The sequence below is a fragment of the Miscanthus floridulus genome, chromosome 9, assembly GCF_019320115.1.
Source record: "Miscanthus floridulus cultivar M001 chromosome 9, ASM1932011v1, whole genome shotgun sequence".
NCBI classification, from domain to species: domain Eukaryota; kingdom Viridiplantae; phylum Streptophyta; class Magnoliopsida; order Poales; family Poaceae; genus Miscanthus; species Miscanthus floridulus.
The window spans coordinates 136,957,985-136,978,965 of NC_089588.1; the positions used below are offsets into that span (position 1 = coordinate 136,957,985).

At 49.7% G+C, this 20,981-nt stretch overlaps 2 protein-coding genes across 2 annotated transcripts; one reads left to right on the forward strand and one right to left on the reverse strand.

Annotated features, from left to right (window-relative positions):
• Positions 1-1,084: 1,084 nt before the first annotated feature.
• LOC136481048 (uncharacterized) lies at positions 1,085-1,794 on the reverse strand. Its single transcript, XM_066478432.1, has 2 exons — positions 1,697-1,794; positions 1,085-1,454 (listed from the first exon to the last, which is right to left on the reverse strand). The coding sequence occupies exons 1-2, from the start codon at positions 1,792-1,794 to the stop codon at positions 1,085-1,087; spliced, it is 468 nt and encodes a 155-aa protein (XP_066334529.1).
• Positions 1,795-13,738: 11,944 nt separating this feature from the next.
• LOC136484323 (glycine-rich domain-containing protein 1-like) lies at positions 13,739-20,387 on the forward strand. Its single transcript, XM_066481571.1, is given in 10 exon segments — positions 13,739-13,837; positions 15,136-15,327; positions 15,947-16,064; positions 16,270-16,521; positions 16,805-17,260; positions 17,497-17,575; positions 17,578-18,010; positions 18,456-18,639; positions 18,737-18,892; positions 18,991-20,387. Coding segments are annotated over 9 exon segments (2,979 nt in total). The 5' UTR covers positions 13,739-13,837; positions 15,136-15,163; the 3' UTR covers positions 20,128-20,387.
• The last annotated feature ends 594 nt before the right edge of the window (positions 20,388-20,981 follow it).

Below are 20,981 nucleotides of genomic sequence, written 5' to 3' on the forward strand. Positions count from 1 at the left end.
TTTTCATCAACGGTAGGTTCTTGTGTAGATGCGGCTCAATCTGACTTTAATAAGATACGAGGATTTAAACATTTTTATGGATCTCAAAGAATGTCACTGAGCTCAATATTTAAGTGTAGCACCACATGAATAGTATGAAATTAAAGCTATCATATAATTGTGCCTAAATATTTTTATACTTTGCAATGTTCACCACGGGAGAATGCAGATTTGCCGAGTGCCGCCAGCTTTGCCGAGTGCCAAAAATCGGGCACTCGACGAAGCCACTCTTTGCCGAGTGCCGGAACGGGTGGCACTCGGCAAAGTCTAGCACTCGGCAAAGAGTGGCTTTGCCGAGTGCCACAGAGTGCCCGGCACTCGGCAAAGGGCGGCACTCGGTAAAAGCCCTCTTTGCCGAGTGCAACACTCGGCAAAGAGTGGCACTCGGCAAAAAAATGGCACTTGACGGCCGAGCCTGCCCACGCCGTCAATTTTTTTTTAAAAAAAATTCTTTGCCGAGTGCCGGCCCTGGCACTCGGCAAAGAGGGCTGCACTCGGTAAAGATCTATTCTTTGCCGAGTGCCACTTCCTGGCACTCGGCAAAGGACCTCTTTGCCGAGTGCCAGGGCCGGCACTCGGCAAAATATTTTATTTTTGTTTTTTTTTACCCATTTTTTTGTGAGGCCTTCCCACATTATTTAAAACTCCATGTTCAAATTTGGGACAATTTTAACTTTTTTTTGCTACATTTTGTTAGTTTTTTTTTGTTTCGTTGAATTTTATGGAATATTTCAAATTTGAACTGTAGGTGCATGGAATAATCGAATTTGGTTGTTCAAAAAATGATATTCATGATATTTGGTGTATGTTGAAGCCGTATCCAGGAACTCACATGAAATTTCGAGCAATTTGTTGACGTAACATGACGAGGTACCTACAGGAAAAGTGTATTTAAATTATATAAAATCCGAACGAAGTCCCAAAATGACGAAACTTGCCGGGGCGTCGTGCTATCGCATGTAGAGTCTATGGTAAAAAATTGAGAAGGTTTCGTGCAAGTTGCGACGTCGAATGCCTAAAACCCAGACATCTCCACATGTGATGATCAGCCCCGCCCGCCCCGCTCCACCCCGACCCCGACTGTCCCGCGCCGCCCCGTCCCCGACCGCCCCGCGAACCCCGCACCGGCGCGCCGCCGGCCCGGCCGCGCCCCGCCACGGCGCCACCCCTCCCCACCCTGGTCGGCCACCGGATCCGGGGCGCCCCGGCCGCGCCCGGCGCCGGCGCCCCCTGCCCGCCCACGCCCCGCCCCGGCCGCGCCCCGCTCCGGCGCCGCCCCGCCCCACCCCGATCGGCCTCCGGCCACCAGTTTCGGGCCGCCCCGGCTGCTCGGCGCCCCGTAGCGGCGCGCCCGGCCGCGTCCAGCCTGCCCGGCGCCGGCCCAAGGCAGCAGCCCGGGCGAGCCCGCCGCGGCCCTAGAGGAAGGAGGAAGAAGGTAGCAGGAAGAGGAAGGAGGAAGAAGGAGGAAGAAAAAGGAAGAAGAAGGAAGAAGAAGGAAGAAACAGGAGGAGGAAGAAGAAGAAGAAGAAGAAGAAGGAAGAAGAAAAAGGAAGAAAAAAGGAGGAAGAAGAAGGAGAAGAAAAAGGAAGAAGGAGGAGGAAGAAGAAGGAGGAGGAGAAGGGGAGAGGGGGAGGAAGCCGAGGTGGAGGGGACGAACGTTCGTCCACGTTCGTCCACGTCGTCCACGCCGTTCGTCCACGCCATCATCCCCGCCCTCGCCAGAGGAGAAGGTAAAGCCGCAGGGTTGTCGGCCATCGCGCCGTTTATGTCGTTGACGGCCTTCGTGCCGGGTTTGTGGTTGTGTTGGCCATCGTGCCGCAAATGTGGACGTCGGCCATCGTGCCGACAGTTTTTCTTGCAGGTTTTGGAAACCTCCCCGTGCAGGGGAGGTTCTGCCGAAATTTTCAACTTTTAGTGATGTTTTCTTCTTTTGCAGAGCAGGACCTGACGGAGGGGACCCAAAGCACCTCGGCGACCCTGATCGTCTTCGTCGGCGTTGCGGTCTTGCCTGCACAGCACCGACTCGCCACTGCACCGACTCGCCACTGCACCACTAGCCTGTCTTCACCGCCACCCTAGGTATAATTGAGCTCTCTTCCTTACCGTTGTAGTACGTAGATCGGTGTAGCCCAGTTAGGCGTCTCCTGTCCGAAACAGATATGATTGGAGGTATGCGGATCTCTGCATATCTATGACCGTATCTGTTTCGGATTGTCCACGTTTTTTGGACAGCCCGCGGATGCGTAGATGGGTTAGTTTCCATGTTCTGCTCGGATCCAAGATGGAGTTTTGGCACCACCTCACGGTTGTTCTCTGGATACACACTCTCCCTTCCAGGACGTGTATCGGGAGAACAGCGGGGAGGTGCTGCCAAAATTCTATCTCGGATCGGAGTAGAGCATGGAAACTAACCTCATCTATGCATCTATGGGTGGGATGAGGACCTATCCTCACCTATTAGACAGTAGGCACGCCGTGCAGATGCAACTGATGGTTATATTACTCTGTTATGTGTATATGCTAGAGGATGGATAACCATGAGTGGATGTACATGGGACGCCCAAGTCAGGCTCAAATCACCCATGAATGGATGGATAAGACCGAGAAATTCTTGGACCATGCATTTAAGGCAGCTAAGGGAGCGAGAGACATGTTTTGTCCCTGCAGCCAATGTGAAAACAAGAAAAGAAAAATAAGGGAAGTCATGGTGCAGCATCTTTGCAAGTATGGATTTATGCCAAACTATACCCGGTGGGTGTCCCATGGTGAAGCCTATTGTCCTAGAGAGGAGGCCGTGAGACGACGCTTGGAGGCATTTGACGGTGATGGCGGGGTACCAAGATGGTTAGGTGACTATGAGGATGCGACGTTTGCTGAAAGGCCTACGGAGGATGAGCAGGAGGATGAGGAGGAGCTAGAGCCAAGCGCTAAGGCGTTCTTGGCCATGTTGGATTCGGCACAGAAGGTCCTACATGAGAAGACAACGGTTTCTCAACCGGATGCCATTGGCCGCCTACTGGGGTTGAAGTCCCAGCACAACATGACTCGAACCTGCTTCGATGCTATGATGACAATTATTGGGGGGCTGCTTCCGGAGGGTCATCATCTGTCGAGCAGCTTGTACGAGTCAACGAGACTCCTTCGAGCACTGAAGATGCCGTATGAGCAGATACATTGTTGTCCAAAGGGGTGCGTCCTATTTAGGGAAGAACACAAGGATGCAAAGTACTGTCCAAAGTGTAAATCCTCTAGGTATGTGGAGGTAGACAAAGGTGATGGAAAGAAGGAGCAGAATGAGGACATCCCCATGAAAGTCCTAAGACACCTTCCGATCATACCAAGGCTCTAACAGCTATTTATGTCCGAGGAGTCCGTGAAACAGATGACATGGCACAAGAATGGTGTTCAATACAATCCTGACAAGATGGTACATCCAGCAGATGGTGAAGCATGGAAAAGCTTTAATGGCAACCATCGTGGCAAAGATAAAGAGGCCCGTAATGTACGTGTTGCACTGGCAACGGATGGGTTCAATACTTATAGAATGATGTCGGCCCCATACACTTGTTGGCCCGTGTTCGCTATTCCCCTCAATCTCCCCCCCTGGGCCCTACTTCAACGGCAAAACATATTCTTGACGTTGATAATTCCTGGACACCCGGGAAACAAAATGGGTGTGTACATGCAGCCTGTTTATGATGCATTGATCAAGGCTTGGAATGAAGGCGTATGGACTTACGACCGAGCTACAAAGAAGAACTTCAGAATGTATGTTTGGTACCAGTACTCCATGCATGACTTCCTGGCGTATGGGATATTGGCCGGCTGGTGTGTCCACAAGAAGTTTCCATGCCCGGTATGCAAGGAAGCTCTACAGTTCATTTGGTTGAAGAAGGGTGGGAAGTTCTCGTCGTTCGACAAGCATCGACAGTTCCTCCCTCTTGACCATGCATTCAGAGGAGACACCAAGAACTTCACGAAAGGTGTCATGGTGACCGACCCTGCACCTCAGAAGATGACTAGTGCCTAGGTTCATGCTCAGATAGATGCTCTCGTGCTCCCGGCGCAGAAAGATAATCCAAAGAAGGGTAAAAGAAAGAAAGTTAATCCAAAGAAAGATAATCCAAACAAAGATCGCTTTGTGGGCTCTGGTGTGGAACATATGTGGACTCATAAGTCGGGATTGGAGAGGCTTCCCTATTTTGATGACCTTCTCCTTCCACATAACATAGATGTAATGCACACTGAGAAGAATGTCGCCAAAGCACTTTGGGCAACACTCATGGACATTTCTAACAAGACAAAGGACAACCCTAAGGCCATAGTAGACATGGCAACACTATGCGACAGACCAAAGCTGCAGATGCTGCCTCCAAGAGATGGCAAACCATGGAAAAGGCCTAAGGCTGATTATGTCTTGGAAAAGAAGCACAGGACGGAAGTGATACAATGGATGCAGACGTTAAGTTTCCCTGATGGGTTTGCAGCGAATCTGAGGAGGGGAGCGAACCCAGATACTGGCCGAGTCTTAGGGATGAAGAGTCATGACTTCCACATATGGATTGAGCGGCTTCTTCTGTCGATGGTTCGAGGCTATGTCCCTGAGCATGTCTGGAAGGTGCTGGCAGAGCTGAGCTTTTTCTTCCGCCAGATTTGTGCCAAGGAGATATCTCTGAAAGTGGTTGAGGAGATGGAAAAAATGGCACCCGAGTTGCTCTGTAAGTTGGAGAAGATCTTTCCACCTGGCTTTTTCTTGTCGATGCAGCATTTGATTTTGCACCTCCCGAACGAGGTACGAATGGGGGGGCCCGTGTAGAACCGTTGGTGCTATCCAATCGAGAGATGTCTAAAGACTGTTCGCCAGAAATGTGGAAACAAAGGCAGGATTGAGGCTTCCATAGCAGAGGCATTCATTTGTGAGGAGGTGTCAAACTTTACAACATTGTACTATAGTGAGAAGCTTCCTAGCGTGCATAACCCACCCCTCGTTACAACGAGGACAAAAATGAATCGACCCTCAGCCTATTCAAAGGGCAACGCGGGAGATCAAGTGGAGCGGCCAAAAAGAGGGTGACCAATGAAGAGTGGCGCAAGATCATGCTCTACGTGTTGACTAACCTTGACGAAGTCGACAAGTATCAGGGGTAAGTTCTCAACGAACTTGTTACATACTCCGTAAATTTTCTGCATCCAACAACCTTGTTGCTTATCGGTGCAGGGAATTTTTTTATCAATACTGGCATCTTTCAAGGCCACCTTCTGACCATGAACGAGAGACCCTTCTTCAACATGGTTCACCTGATTTCATTACATGGTTCCAAAGAAAGGTACCTTCTGACCAACTTAGGTCATTTCAATTTTGGCGTTCCTAGTTGCCTAATTTCATTTCTCTCCTGCTTGAGCTTGCAGTGCCAAAGTGATTTGTCTATAAGTGTCGAATTATGACAAGTGGCCAGAGGCTTTGACTATAAGGTCTTGTCATTTAACACTTATGATGTGAATGGATATTGCTTTCACACAACAAGCTACGAGAAGAGTCGGCCCAATCCAAGGACCACCAATACCGGAGTATTTACGCCCAGAGTAGTTACGCCCGGCGAGGAGCAGGAGGACTATTATGGCACAGTTGAAGAAATATACGAGCTCGAATTCCATGGTGAAAAAGCACCTAAGCCAGTCATATTCAAATGCCAGTGGTTTGATCCTGCAGTATCGAAAAAGTCCCCTAAATTTGGGATAGTCGAAACTAGACAGGATTCCTTCTATCCAGGAGATGATGTCTATATTGTGGCTCAACAAGCCAGGCAAGTTTATTATTATCCATATGCTTGCAAAACCGACCCACGTCTTTAGGGTTGGTATATTGTGCATAAGGTATCACCACATGGTAAATGTCCTCCCCCAAACGATGATGATTGCAACTTGAACCCACCCACGCATGATGGGGAGTTCTATCAACAAGACGAGGGGCTACCAGGGATGCTTGAGATAGACTTAACCGGAGAGATTGAAATGGAAGTAGATGAGGAATGGGTTGTTGACGAGGAAGCTGCAGATGAGGTGCATGATCCGAGAGACTTGAAAATGCTTGACGGACTTGTACTTGACAATGATAGTGATGAGGATGAGGCTGTTGACGATTTGGAGGCTCTTGATAGTGATGACGATACCTATCGTCCAGATAATCCCAATCATGAAGAATATTAGAAATACATGTAATACTATGTTATTTTGTAATTACATTTTCTTTATTTTGCATCCCTTGCTAAGTACTTCTCGTTTATCTATACTAATACTGGTTTATTCTTTTTAATTGCAGGTGATGGGGCCCACTAGGAGGTGTCAGTTGACTTACTCGAGACCGAGGGACACGCCACCGACTGAGGACATGGAGGCGGGGACGTTAGAGAGGCAGAGGAGGTCGAGGGGCAAGCCCAGGCGGGAGCCATCGACTGACCACGACCTTGGCTCCTCGCGCACTTCTAGGGACGATGACGTCCCTCTGCCCACGGTGGGCGAGGATGCGGGTCCACAGATGTACGACGCCGCCGTTCCACATGCGTCTAAGGAGGGGGTTCTGCACATGTCCGATGAGGGGGGAGGGGGTTCGACTTCCTCTTCAGCCTCGAAACCTTACTTGCGAGGTCCCAGCCAGCTCCCGAAGCGACCGATTGCACCCGAACGCCGCCCACTGATTGCACCCGAGGGGGATAAGTAAGTAACTTCATATGTTCTTCATTTGATATGTTGAAAAATCATAATAAGAGCTAATGTCAATGGGATCACTTGTGCAGGAACTGGATGCTTGTGGAGGAGGGGGTCCCGGCTCGTAATGTCAATGGGATCCTGGGACTTCTGTGCAGGGAACACTTCCCTGGCCTGGTGTGGATGTCAGAGGATGAGGACCCAGAGGTACCCTCGTTCGACCACTATGCCCTCATCACCACCGATGCTCTGCACAGAAACTTGGCGGATCAGGTGATTTCGGAGTTGTGGGTAAGCCTCAATTCATTGCATTCATTGCATTCATTGGGCATTCTTCAAATAAAATAATGGATACCTCATGTCTTTATGCAGGACTTCTTCATATGCCAGCCGGGCCAGGAGGCAAGGGCGTATCAGGTGGCTTACGCTTCCTGTAAAAGGCGTGTCTCGGACTTGTATTACGAGGCCCGCCTCCAGGCGCACGTTGACTACAACGCCACCTACCGTAAGAGAAGAATCAACAAAACACAGGCGAGGAGACAGATAGAGATTCTGACAAGGCAGCAGTACCTACAGGTAAATAGAAAACATCTCCTGTTGATTTATTTTGAGATTAACTATGCCTAATTTGATCTTCTGATGGCTTGTTGGCGATTCCAAGCTGGTGCGCCACCCACCCCGATTGCTGGGCTGCTATAGTGGACAAATGGCTGGACGCAGACTGGCAGAAGGAGCACCAGGAGAAAAGCGACCAGCGAGCGCTAATGCCAGGTGCCCCTCACCATCAGGGCAGCGCCAGCCTCAGCAAGTATGCAAAGACATATGTAAGTCTGCACCATTTATCTAATCTAGCCGCGCTCAATTCTGCATGATTTCTAACCACATGTTGTTGTCTTTCTCACAGTGGGCAGCGCATGGTGGCCAGCCAATTGGCCAACTCACGGCGTATGCTCTGGCCCACATGGGCCCGGCAAGGTCCAACATCGAGTACAACCCGGATGCGGGCCCAGAGGCGTACACCAACTCCAGCGTCCACACCCGCCTCACTTCTTACATGGAGGCGGCAAGGTCAGTCCACGGGCCGGCCTACGATCCGAGGACCGAGGAGCACCTTGATCCTGAGATCGTGATGCGGGTGGGGGAAGGCAAGAAGCATGGGCGGTTCTGGCTTGGCGACGGCGTCCTCAACACGGGCTCTACTCCTCCTCTGAACCGCCTTCGAGCAGCGAGCATGAGCTCTAGCATGCCCATAAGCCAACGGCCGACAACGGTGGCGGCACTCCAGGTAAGTATTCCAGTTTCATTCGTCGTTCTTTGACTTTTACGTTCCTTAGCTCTGCAATATTGAAACATTGGGGTCAAATATTGCAGGCCGAGCTGCAGCAACTTCGGGCCTAGCAGGAGGCCCAGGAAGCTGAGCGGGCGGCTGAGCGGGCCGAGCGGGAGGCCGAGCGTCAGAGGCTACAAGTTGTTGAGGCCCAGCAAGAAGGTTTGCTCAGGTTTGTGCAACAACTTGGGGAGCAACAAGGTTGGCAGATCCCACTACACCTGCTTGCACCACAGCCACCACCACAGTCTACTCTGGTGAGTATGTTTTACTTTCTGTGCTCATGCTTAGTGTCAAACCTAGAGATGGCCTTCGTGCCGGATTTGTTGATGTGTGGGCCTTCGTGCCGGGTTAGTTGATGTGTCGGTCTCCGTGCCGGAAATGTAGTTGTCGGCCTTCGTGCCGACGTTTTTCTTGCAAGTTTTGGAAACGTCCCCGTGCAGGGGAGGTGCTGCCGAAATTTTCAACTTTTCTTTAAACTCCTTACATTTTTATCTTGTCACTCACGTGCAATATCTTCTTTTTTGTGCAACGGACATCGGGGGCGGCGTCGAACCAGGTCGGAGGGTCGCCGGCATCGCAAGTCGGGCCATCCGCACCCGGACCGTCGTCGGGATCGCACGCTGGGGCGCAGTCGCTGTGAGCCGCTTGCGGAGTAGTTTCTATGTATCGAACTTGTGAACTATGAACTTGTGGTTTGTAATAAATTATGGATTTCGAACAAATTTGGTCGTTTGTAATATATAAATGTGGTTTGTAATTTATTGCTGTTGAATTGTGATTTCTATTATATATATATATATATATATATATATATATATATATATATATATATATATATATATATATATATATATATATATATATATATATATATATATATATATATGCATTGTTGTTTAAATGAAAAAGCAAAAAACAAAAAAAAGAAATTTAGAGGTGGCTTTGCCGAGTGCAATGACCATTGCACTCGGCAAAGAAAATTTAAAAAAAATAAAAAACACGCTTTCCGAGTGCAATGGTCATTGCACTCGGCAAAGAAAATTTAAAAAATAAAAATAAAAAACACCCTTTGCCGAGTGCCAGTGCTGTGGCACTCGGCAAAGAGGTTTTAAAAAAAAACAGATTTCTTTGCCGAGTGCTGGAGCTGTGGCACTCGGCAAAGAGTTTTTTTTAAAAAAAAAAGACGGCGTCGGCCGTTGGCCGACGGCGTCAAATCTTTGCCGAGTGCCCGCACGACACTCGACAAAGCCTTTGCCGAGTGCCCGAAATTTGGCACTCGGCAAAACAGCCTTTACCGGAAGGGGATTCGACGGAGGCTCTTTGCCGAGTGTTGCACTCGGCAAAGGCTTTGCCAAGTGCAAAGCTGCCTTTGCCGAGTGCAACAGGCACTCGGCAAAGAGCCCGCCTCCAGTAGTGGTTTGGGGTAGTTTTTTTTCCTCCCGTTGCAACGCACGGGTATATTTTACTAGTACTAATAAATGCTTTCATTTTAAAGCTAGAACAACTTTCTCCCCAAGCTGGAGTACTTTTTTTATTTAAGTTTGAATAAATTCCTCGTCAATTTGAGACATATTTCGCAATATTATCTATTTCTACGCTTTTATCAACATGTTTTCCTTTACAAAGTGGTCTTTTCCATTGATGATTTTTCCCTTCTTTATAGTTTTGTTTTGCTTTTGAAATAGGAATTTTACCACTTATTTGTTACTCTTCCCAGTAAGTGAAACAGCAAGTGATGAACTGATGAAGGAGTGAGAACTGCCCGAATCAAGTAGAATCAAGACATTCTTCCCTTGGATCTCACCTTGACACTGAATGGTGCGTGGTGCGTGAACGCCCTGAGTTGCAGCAACAGAAATGGTAACATAGCACTGCGGCTCAGCCGCATTGTCAACGGCGGCATCATCACACTCTGAATCATCACTCTGGCAGAGCTCCCAGGTCTCTTGCAACACATGGAGCGGAATCTGCTCCGGGCAGCGATGGTCGCGAGACCATTTTTCGCCGCAACGAAAGCACAAACCACGGGCACGTCTGTAGTTGCGCAACGTGGCGAGCTTGTCCTCCACCCCGCGCCCACGCCGATCATCAGTCACCGGCGGTGGTGCTGGGAATGCCGGCTTGTCTGGACGTGGCGGTGGTGGAAGAGGTAGAGCCGTAGAGGCCCCAGTGGGACTTGCTTGGCGCCCACGTACTGATCATACCACCGATGCTCCCGCCGTTTGCCAGAATCGGCCATCTCCTCCTGCAACAGGGCGAGAGAGCAAGCAGATGCATATGAACTATTTGACGGATATCATCACGCAACCCATCAACAAAACGCATGGCAAAGTAAATAGGATCGGTGTGTTTTCCAAAAGCGATAAGCTGATCAACTAATTTGGTGTACTCAGTGATGTACTGTGAAACTGGGCCCGTCTGGCGGATGTTAAACAGTTGACGGATTAACAGCTCATGCTGATCCTTGCCAAAACGTTCAAGCACCATGTGGCAGAACGTTGTCCACGACGCAGCGCGAACACTATCATCGACCGACTGCAACCAAAGTTCAGCGGCCTCAGACATCTGACTACCGGCGACACGAACCCACGTGTACTTCTCAACAGAATACATCTCGAAATGATCCTGACAGCGGGATAGCCAGAGTTTGGGATTGGAGCCCGTGAATTTGGGGAAATCCATCTTAGGTAGCCTACCCAGCGGATTGTGGTGATGTTCCCTGTCCCAGTGGTGAAGATTTGGTCTGTTGTCCCCTTCCCCACGAAACTCCAGCTGGTAGGGATTGGGTTTAATCTCCCCAGCTCCGCGCAACTCACACATGGTTTCCTTACCCGCACTGATGTCTAGCTGGGCAGGGTTGATGGTGAACAGTGAGGGGTGCGAAGCAGGACGCGGCAGAGGGTGGGTGGAAGAGGAAGGTTGCGTACCCTTGACCGAGAGTGGGGTTTGAATCCCAGACTCCCGGTGATGCAGTTTGACGCGGTGCCCATTAGGGCCGACGACCGGGTTACTTGCAGACCCGAGACGTCCTCGCGAACGCTCTTGATCTGGTCATTCATGTCGCTGCGGAGGGACTTCAACTCGTCCAGAACCAGCTTGAAATTGGGTTCCATGGCTCCCAAATCTCGGCGAAAACGGATGAAGTGGTCGTGGTGGATGGAGTGGCGTTCCAGATTGTGAAGGTGGAGAGTTCTTCTACCGACCAAATCAACCTCGGATTGGAATTAAGAGACCTCACGGACTTCGCCGATGGTGAAGACAGAGATCGATCAGCCGACGTGGATTACTGGAAGCAACAGCAAAAGGGCGAGGAACGGAGGCCGAGTTCTTCACAGACTTGGGAAAAAGCTCACAAGTTCATTGATGTCTTTGCACAGCGCTCAGCGCTTCCCTTTAAGCCGCACGCAGGCGGACGACAGCAGCCAAAACGATTACGCCTTCTGGATGGACTGCACCCAGGATGGGCCGGACGTCTTCGGGTTGGCCTTCCTTTGCGCGACGTGGTCTGGACGCGGACGGCCCATCCGGCTTGCTCGTGCTCCCGCCACCATCATCATCAGGTGCACCGGCTTCTTCAGGCGTAAGACTGTCTCCAACGGGAAAGGCAAAGGGCGACCTATACCCAAAATACCTCATGCACAGTATTTTACGTCCTAAAATTACGCTCCAACGGAGGATGCAAAGACGGCAGCCATTTTGCGTAGCAACTGAGTGGGAAGGCAAAAAAAAAACGTCGTCGTTCTCGGCGACGCAAAACACTGCAGAGAGAGAGGGAGGAGCGACCGACGCCGGGCCCCTGCACAGGGGCGGGGCCGATGGAGGTCGGTGGAGGCGCGGCTGCCGTGGTGGAGCCCGGATCCGCCCGGCTGCCATCGGAGGGAGCAGGGGTAGGCGACCTGGTGCCCCTGCAAAAGCGGATCCCGGCGAGGTCGCGGCGAGCGGCTCTGCTCCCTCGGCGAGCCTGTGTGGATCCCCAGCGAACGGCTCACATCCCCGGCGACGTCACGGCGAGGCGTGCCCCTGCGGGAGCGGCTCCTCCGGCGGCGTCTACACCTGCGCGCAGATCCGGAGGGGGGCGCTAGAGGCGGGGCTGGAGGCGTTGCGCCTGGGGAGGAGGGGCACGGCCGGAGGAGCTCCTGCCTTCTCTTCCCCGGATCCGGCCGGCCGGCTCCTTCCCCGGCGCCCCTGCCTTCTCTTCCCCGGATCCAGCCGGCTCCTCCAGTGCATCCGCTGGAGGCGACGCGGAGGGCTTGCAGGACTCGGTTGGAGGCAGCGCGGAGGGCTCGCTGGAGGAAGGGCGTGGCCGTGGTGCTGCTTGGCGACAAAGGGAGGACCAGGCGCGCGGGGACCAGGCTGGGGCCAGAGCAGCGCCGCCGGCGAGGAGCGCTGCTAACTGCTCTGCGCGTCCGGGCGCCGGTGCGCTGCTAACTGCTCTGCGCGTCCGGTCGCCGCTGTACCTTCTTTGCTCCCTCTTCCCTCCTCTTCTGCTTAAGCCCGCGGCGTTTCTTGCCTCCGTCCACTCCCTGTGTTGGCCTTTCCTCAGCGCCTCGCCGGATCTCGCGCCGGAACTCGCAGCTCGGTGGCCCGCCACGGGGAAAACGAAGACGGAGGAGCATGCGGCACCGAACGGACGGAGGAAACGTCGAGTCTTGTTTTGGGTTCGTTGTTGGAGAACGAGGGATTTGGGTCCGTAACTTTTTTTTTTCCTGTACGTGACTCAAATCCGGAATATGTCTCATGTTTGCGCTCTCATACTTGGAGACAGTCTAACACCATGATCATCTGCGCTTGTTTACAGTCCATGGGCCCAATCTCGGTTTCCAAACGGGCCTGTTCAAGGCGGGCGGAACAAGCTACATGGACAGCTCCTCCAGCCCACCACGTAAAGCAATGGGGAATTTTCTCGGATAAGGGTGTCTTGCAGTTCTTCCAGACTGCCACGTCGGCCAGCCGACGGCCACTCACTTCGCCTGGCTCCTGCGCCTCCACCCACCCTTGCAGACAAAAACGCGAGCACGACGACGAGCTGAGGATTCATTGAAGACCAGAGGAGGAGGAGGAGGAGGAAGCGTGCAAGCAGTCCGGTCTCATGGCGCCCTTCTCCGTCCTCCGCTCGTCTCCGGTGGTGGCCGCCGCCGCGGCGGCGCCATCGTTCAGCGGCATGTCCAGCCACGGTACGTGTCAGCAGGTCGATCTGCATTATTCCAGTACATCTTGTGCAGCATCGTGAATGTGAATCTAGCTAGCTGCAGAGTTCAGTTCAAGCTTTCTGTCGTTAGTCTCTGTGCATGTCCATGTCCGATGCCAGTGCTGTGTGCTCGTGGCGGATTATGATGAGGGCATTCAGTCGTCCTAGTTGTACGGTCGTAGGGTTTTTTAGATCTCGTTACTCAGTCATTGTTTGTTCATTTGTTGATTCTTGAGATTTTTTGATAAGAAAATGTGTTCTTTGAATTCCTATATCAAGGCTAACATTATGGACGATGAGCATGGGCTACTGAATGTTGGCTGTCCTATATTTACTTGTGTGTTCTGAGAAGCACTGTGTCGAATGCAGCATCTGCGCTGCGCATCACCTCCAGCAAGAGCCGCGTCGCCTGCAGGGCCGCCAGCAGGTCGCTGTCCATCAGGTGCGAGCAGAGTGCGAAGCAGGGCAGCGGCGGCGGCGGCGGCGGACCCGACGTATGGCTGGGCCGCGCGGCCATGGTCGGCTTCGCCTCCGCGATCGCCGTCGAGGTGGCCACCGGCAAAGGCTTCCTCCAGGTACGATACGAGTAACACTGACAGCAGCAGCAGCAGTCCGCGCGGTCATTGCAATTGCAATGCTAACATGAAAAGTGCCGCTCGATCGCCTTTAATTTGGTGGGTGCAGAACTTGGGCGTGGCTTCTCCGGCGCTGACGCTGGCGCTCGTCGTGTCGGGGCTCGTCGTCGGCCTCGCCGTCTTCTTCCTTCTCCAGTCAGGAGGCTCGCAAGACTGAGCGAGCATGCATCGAACACCACAGGGTTCAGTGCCTGCCATTGTGACAATTTTTCCTGTACCATGTAATGTACCTCGTTTAGATTGCAAAAAAAAGTGAACCCGATGAATAGTACAATTTTCGTCTTATTTGGCAAATATTGTCCAATCGTGGATCAACTAGGCTCAAAAGATTCATCTCGTGATTTCCAACTAAACTGTGTAATTAGTTATTTTTTTACCTACATTTAATACTCCATATAAACGGCTAAAAATTAATGTGATGGAGAGAGAATGAAAAAACTTATAATTTTGATGGCATCTAAACAAGGTCCAACTGACGCTTGATCATCTGCAAAGTACTCCTCGTGTTACGTTCAAACTCTGATGTGTTGGCCGGCAGCCAGAGCAGCTGACTTTGTTGCCTGGGCGCCGCCTGAATTGGTGATTACACAGTACATTTTGTTTTTATTTGATAATAATTATCTAAACATTGACTAATTAGACTCAAAACGTTCGTCTCGTAAAGTACAACCAAACTGTGTAATTAGTTTTTGATTTCGTCAATATTTAGTACTCCATGCATATACCGCAAGTTTGATGTGACGAGGAATCTTTTTTTTTTGCATAGTGTCAAAGTTGGAAATTTGGTAGAACTAAACCAGGCCCCTGGTGCGCTATATACAGTACGCAGTTGTACGACGAGCCAGGGTTTCTGATTTTCTGTACTACACGGTGCTTGTACGACCGTACTGCTTCTGCCGAGTGAGGAGGGGGCGTTAGGTGCAACCAACCCGGCCGGTGGCCATGGATATCCCAGGCGTTAAGTCCTCTTCCGTTTGTGAAAAAAAAAACAGATGTTACTGTTTTCAAAAAATCAAATCCGAGGCAGATAGAGAGAGACGCACTGTTCATACTCCGTATAAAAAAATCCAACCTTTTTTCACCTCTGAAATACCAAAGTCAAACGGTCCCGAGCAAGAAACCGTGTCGCGGATTCTTTCTTGCCGCCGCAGTGCGGAAGCAACAAATCAACCACCCGTTGGTCCGCCCTGATCGCGCCTCGCGAATAGCCACCCTGCCGTCTGACCTTGTGGTGACAGGTTCCGCAGGCGGCGAGGGGAGGAGGAGATGGACGGGGAGCAGGCGGCGCGGTGGGCGGCGGCTCAGGAGGGGGTCCCCGTCGGGGCGGACCTTGTCGCGGCCGCGCTGCGGCAGCTGCAGTTCCTCGCGGCGGTGGACCGCCGCCGCTGGCTCTACGACGAGGGCCCGCTGCTCGACAGGGCCATACGCAGGTACGGATGATTCATGATTGTTTTTTGCGAAAAAAAAAGGTTCTTTGTTTTTCTTCCCCCTTGGCTCAGCTGTTTGGCTCTTGGAGAAAGCAAGGGACGTTTTTAGTGCTTGCTTCATGATTGGTCGTCGACTGTTCATCTTTGCCGGCTCCGGAGCATGATCCATTTAGTGAATCTTTAGGAAACTCATGAGATTGAAAATGCTGGTACATTAATCTTGACTGCAAATTCCTCTTTATTTCTGTAAAGCAACCGTCTAGATGAAGATCAATCGAAGAAATCTCTAGTTGGATAGTGGATAGTAAGGGACTAAGGGCTGCAGGAGGGCAGGTGCCTGAACTTCAGTTTTGGGGGCAGAATTCAGCAGAAGGCTTGAACCAATTGCGTGAATAGTCTTTCTATTTTTTGGCCTTACCAGGAGATATTTACTTGAAAATGATGTGCATGTCACCTAAGAAGTCACTGTCATGTTGAATTACTGATGGTTCCATGATTTTTTTTTTCTTGTGCTGGGATACACTCCTGTACTTACCAATACAGAAAGATTGTGATCTCATTCATGTCCTGAGATATAATACCCATTGACTTTTTTTTGTTTGGTTTTGTTGCTATATGCTAGGTACAAAGCATGCTGGCTTCCCCTTCTTGATAAGCACAGTAAGGCTGCGGTTGTAGATGGGCCATTGGTTGTTCCTCTTGATTGTGAGTGGATTTGGCACTGCCATCGGCTTAACCCGGTACACATCCTTACCACGATGATCCTCTGTAATTCACGTGCCCTTCCTGTGCTATGAATGATCTGAACACTGCACCAGACACTGATATATATTATGACTCTACATGGAAATGATTTATAAGAAAACAGCTTGTATGCCTGTACTCTTGTTGATGATGCTATTCACAGAACTGAGGTAACAAATTATTCAAGCACACATCTTTCAGGTTCAGTACATAAGGGACTGCAAGAAAGTATATGGTAGAATACTGAACAATAACAATGTTGAGTCGTCCACTCAAACAAAATCAACACTTCAGTCAGAAAAGATTTGGAAAGAGTTGTATCCTGAGGAGCCTTTCGAATTGGCGTTCACAAGAACCTCTGACATTGCCATGGATGTGAACCTTGGAGCTGCAGAGGACATCACCTATGATCTGGTCTCTGCTGTTAAGAGACAATCCTCTTTCTATTATCAGGTACTTGTACAATCTTTGTTCCAGTATATATGCTGCATACCTATGTGATACAAAATTATCGTTTGACTTATAAATAGTAAATTTTACAATTTTAAGTTATACTTTATATCATTGTACACTGAAAGGCCAACCATTATTTTTGAACAACACACTACAGATGTCCACCTAGATTAATTGACCTAGTTAGTGCAGGTGACAGCTATTGATTTTTTCCATTAGTGGTCCTTACAATAGATAAAATGATGATATGTACAGAAAATCAGAAAGTTTCACTTTCTGGCAGGTTGGAACACCAACAATGCATGATCCACGGTTTCTCCAAGAAGCTCTAGCTCGATACAAGGCATTTCTGTACCTGATCAAGATGAATCAAGAAAAAGGATTGCAACGCTTCCGTGTACCGACCTACGACGTGGATCTCTTGTGGCACACTCACCAGCTGCATCCTGTTACCTACCGCAACGACATGGTGAAGCTTCTTGGAAAAGTTCTGGAACATGATGACACCGATGCTGATCGATCTGAAGGAAAGAAACTCGATGTTGGATTCACCGAGACTACTGAACAGTTTGAGAGTACCTTTGGTGTAAGATACTGGAAGGCTGGATGTATGTACCGTGGCAACATGCCATCTCCTGTGACATCCACTCCTCAGATATTAAGTACTGAGGTTGGTATGGGGTCTGACATCTGCAAAGCTCAGAAGGATCTTAATGCCCTTGATATAACAGCTGTAGAGGTATGATTCTCTCTTCTTTATGTAACAGTTATTACAAAAGAAGTACATATCTAGCTTGAATGATCTGATCTGATAGTGAGTTCAAAATGATGCATGTCATACTACTAATGAACGATGACTAAACAGTTGTTTCTGGATACATAACTGATATGATAATTTCGTAAATTCTGAAGCAAGCAATTCTTCTGCTAAAGTGTCTCTACTAAATTAAGACTTGAACATCTCCTCCTTTGCAGTTATATTTACAAATTGTGGACATCAAGAATTTGCCGTCTGCTGTTCGAAAAGAAAATGTGTATGTACGGTTCACCAAGAATCAATCAGTGACGGCGGCAGGTTGGATATTTCAACAGTTACAGGGAAGAACACCGGAGTTTGTTTACAGTGTGAACCTACCGGAGAACTCATTCTTGCAGTAATGGTTGATCAGGCATCAAAGAAACCAGAACCAATAGGGAAGGTTTCTTTCCCACTGCACGATTTGATAGGGCCTGATTCTAAGCTCTCCTTCGAGAAGTGGTTTGAACTGAAAACTCATGGTGGGCATGCCACTTCCCCTCCTGTCAGTCTTCGTGTTGCAGCTTCTGCTACTGTCCCAAGCAGCGCTCAGAAGGTGTTCAGCATGGTCAGGATGGAACCTTTCTCTCTCAAGTCGTGTCTTCTGCCACATTCCATCAAGGATCAGAACATGAGCAGCTGGACTCGTTTTGTATATGATTGTGGTACCGAGCTTATCCGTCTTCAGATAAGGTAATTTTCTTCATTTATTATGAAATGAATGGATACTTTATCTGCAACTGAACAGATAGGTAGAACTGTAGGTTAAACAATGTGTTTGATGCTGACTAGTAAGACACATTGTAGTCTACACTGCTGCCGCTATGGCTTTGTCGTCTATTACATCTTCCAAATGAGGTTGAGTATGCAAATATGGAAATCGGTAGTTGCAGTTGGAGGTGATGTTGTTCCTCTTATGAAGAAATATATAACTATTCATTCAGATCAGCCTACAGTTCATTTGACTAGTGGAGGGACTTTAGTTACTGGTATATATTGAACAGTTTGTTTTTATTTCCCAGGTTAAGCAGGATGAGAAAAATTTCCGTTCCTGTAAAAAAAAGAACATTTTTTGTCAATTACTACTAATCTGAATCATGCTAGCAAAAATGAGACTAATGACTCCACTGTATCTCAGAGAGCACAAGGCAAAGAATGGCATGGCTTCTGTTCGAGAATTGGTTGGAGTATTGAAGTCGCCAAAAAAGCAATTTCAGCTTGCAGAATTCAAGGAAAATAAGTGGACCCTAAAAGACTCCAACTTGTCAATTAGTCATGGCACTGATGGCAGTCTACTCGATCTCAAAGGTTTCAACCAACTGGTAAGCATGCATAATTCAAGCTCAGTTCACTGTAATGACCACTAGCTAGTATTCATGTAGCAAGCTCAAATTTTTTGTACGTGTTTGAAAAAACCAGATCAAGCTCTATCGAGGAAGGAAACTGGAATACGAGCGCAAATGCTGCAGCGCTCATTCTGAGGATGTTACAGCTGTTACTGCTGTAAAGTTCTGTGCTGAACATCCATATGGCAAAGCTGTTGCCTTGCTAGACACTGAATCTCAGCTTATCATGGTACACTTCTATTTGTCTTGTCATTTGAAACCTGAATTTTCTTTTCTTTTCTTACATTTTTTTTTGCGCCAACATAATCATGCTCGTCATTCTTATAGGTGAATGAGGATTGGTTCCTACTTCCATGGATCACGATATCAGTCCTGTTCATGGACGCTGATGACAAGGACAGCGTGAAACTTATCGGTGTTGCCGTGGTTCAGAAGGATGCAGTGTTTGGATCTGACACTAGCATGGTGCTAGACACACAGACCGGCGGAGCAGGGAGCGTGGCAACGGCTCCTGCACAATGTGGCACTTGCAGCACGGCGTTCAGTGGTGACAAAGTCATGACAGCCAGCAAGGCTGAACATGCTAGCTCTGGTGCTTCTCGCACAGTCGTTGCAAGTGGTGAGAACGGCCACACTGAGTCTGCTGCTGGCTGTGGAAGCGGCTGTGGTGGCAACTGTGGACCCATGGTGGCTGAGGACTCCAAGGCCGACAATGCCAAGTCCGGAGGCTGTGGTTCCGGGTGTGGTGGTGGCTGCGGTGGCGGGGGAGGCTGTGGGACCATGCTGAAGGCCAGCACCATGGCTAGCGAGGGCCAGTCCAGGTCTGGAGGCTGCGGTGGTGGCTGTGGTTCCGGCTGTGGTGGTGGCTGTGGCAGTGGCATGGTCATCAAAGGCTCCAAGACCAACACAACCAACTCCGGCGGCTGTGGCTCCGGCTGCGGTGGTGGTGGATGCGGCACTCTGTTCAACGCTAGCACTGCTGCCGGCCAGGGCCTGCCCAATAAGTCAGCTGGCTGCGGCTCTGGGTGCGGCGGCGGCGGTGGCTGTGGTAGCGGCATGGCCACCGAAGGCTCGAAGACGGCCAGCCACGCTAAGTCTGGTGGCTGCGGCTCCGGCTGCGGTAGCGGTTGTGGAGGAGGCTGCGGCACCCTGTTCAGCTCCAGCACTGCGGCCGACCAAGGCCAGTCCAGATCCGGCGGCGGCTGTGGCTCCGGCTGTGGCGGTGGAGGCTGCGGCAGTGGCAGCATGGTCGCCGAAGGCTCCAACGGCAGGCACGCCAAGTCCGGAGGCTGTGGCTCTGGCTGTGGTGGCGGTTGTGGCGGCGGGGGTGGCTGCGGCACCATATTCAACGCGAGTACCAAGGCCGGCGCTGGCGAGGGCCAGACCTCCGTGTCTGGCGGCTGCGGCTCTGGCTGCGGCGGTGGAGGCTGTGGTGGCAGTTGCGGCACCGCGTTCAACGCATGATCATCCCTGTGTGCCTTGGGAATTGACGTTGTGGCTTGAGCATCCCTCTATAATCAGATATGTAAATAATCAATCAATCAAGTAAATCAATGAAAAACCAATGGATCGGCTGCTTCCGTGGCCTTTCGTCTAGAAAGAAAAACCTTGGTGGTTTTCCCTGCTGCTGCTTAGGAAGTCAGGACTATGGGAATAGGGAACGGCCCCAACCATGCGTGCATCCTACACTGTTTTTAGTTTTTACTGTCTTGCTCCTCCACTATATGAGATTTAAATTTGTTTCAAGTCAAACTATGCAACGTTTCATCAAATTTATAAAAAATATATATTTATGAAATCAAATTAGTGTTATTAATATATTATGAAATATATTTTTTATTTTAGATAATGGAAATAGATCTGGCTTCATCTCTTGTCAACAAGAGAATCATACCACTTATTACAAAAAAATGTTTAACCACACAAATGTCCCACTCAAATGTCAATTCGAACATTATTAGGCCATCCAAAGGAAGAAAAAAAAATCAGTGTCTCGGGCACTTAACAAACTTGGAGAATGTGTTCTTTATTGGCTTCACCCCATTAAAATCGTGTCTATTAGCATAGCCTCTAAATATAACCTACAAAAATGTTTTAGGTCGACACTTGTTAAAAACAACTTCGTTCTTTGTAAGTCATATTATCCAGCAAATGGCCGCACATCCTATCATCAACAAGGATTGATTTGAAACTGCCACTTGTTTGTACCACCTGTAAAAAGGATAATGGACATTTTTGCGGGTTTTAAACCTAGTACAAAGAGCACAAGGATTGATTTGAATCCCCCCCCCCCCCCCCCCCCCCTTTGTTTGTACCAC

Bases quoted from the DNA above. Each gene is read 5' to 3' on its own strand.
- LOC136481048 (XM_066478432.1), bottom strand. From the start codon at position 1,794: ATGGCCGACAACCCTGCGGCTTTACCTTCTCCTCTGGCGAGGGCGGGG. The intron at 1,455-1,696 runs GTTCGTCCCCTC...TCCTTCCTCTAG, and splicing joins GTGGACGAACGTGGACGAAC to GGCCGCGGCGGGCTCGCCCG.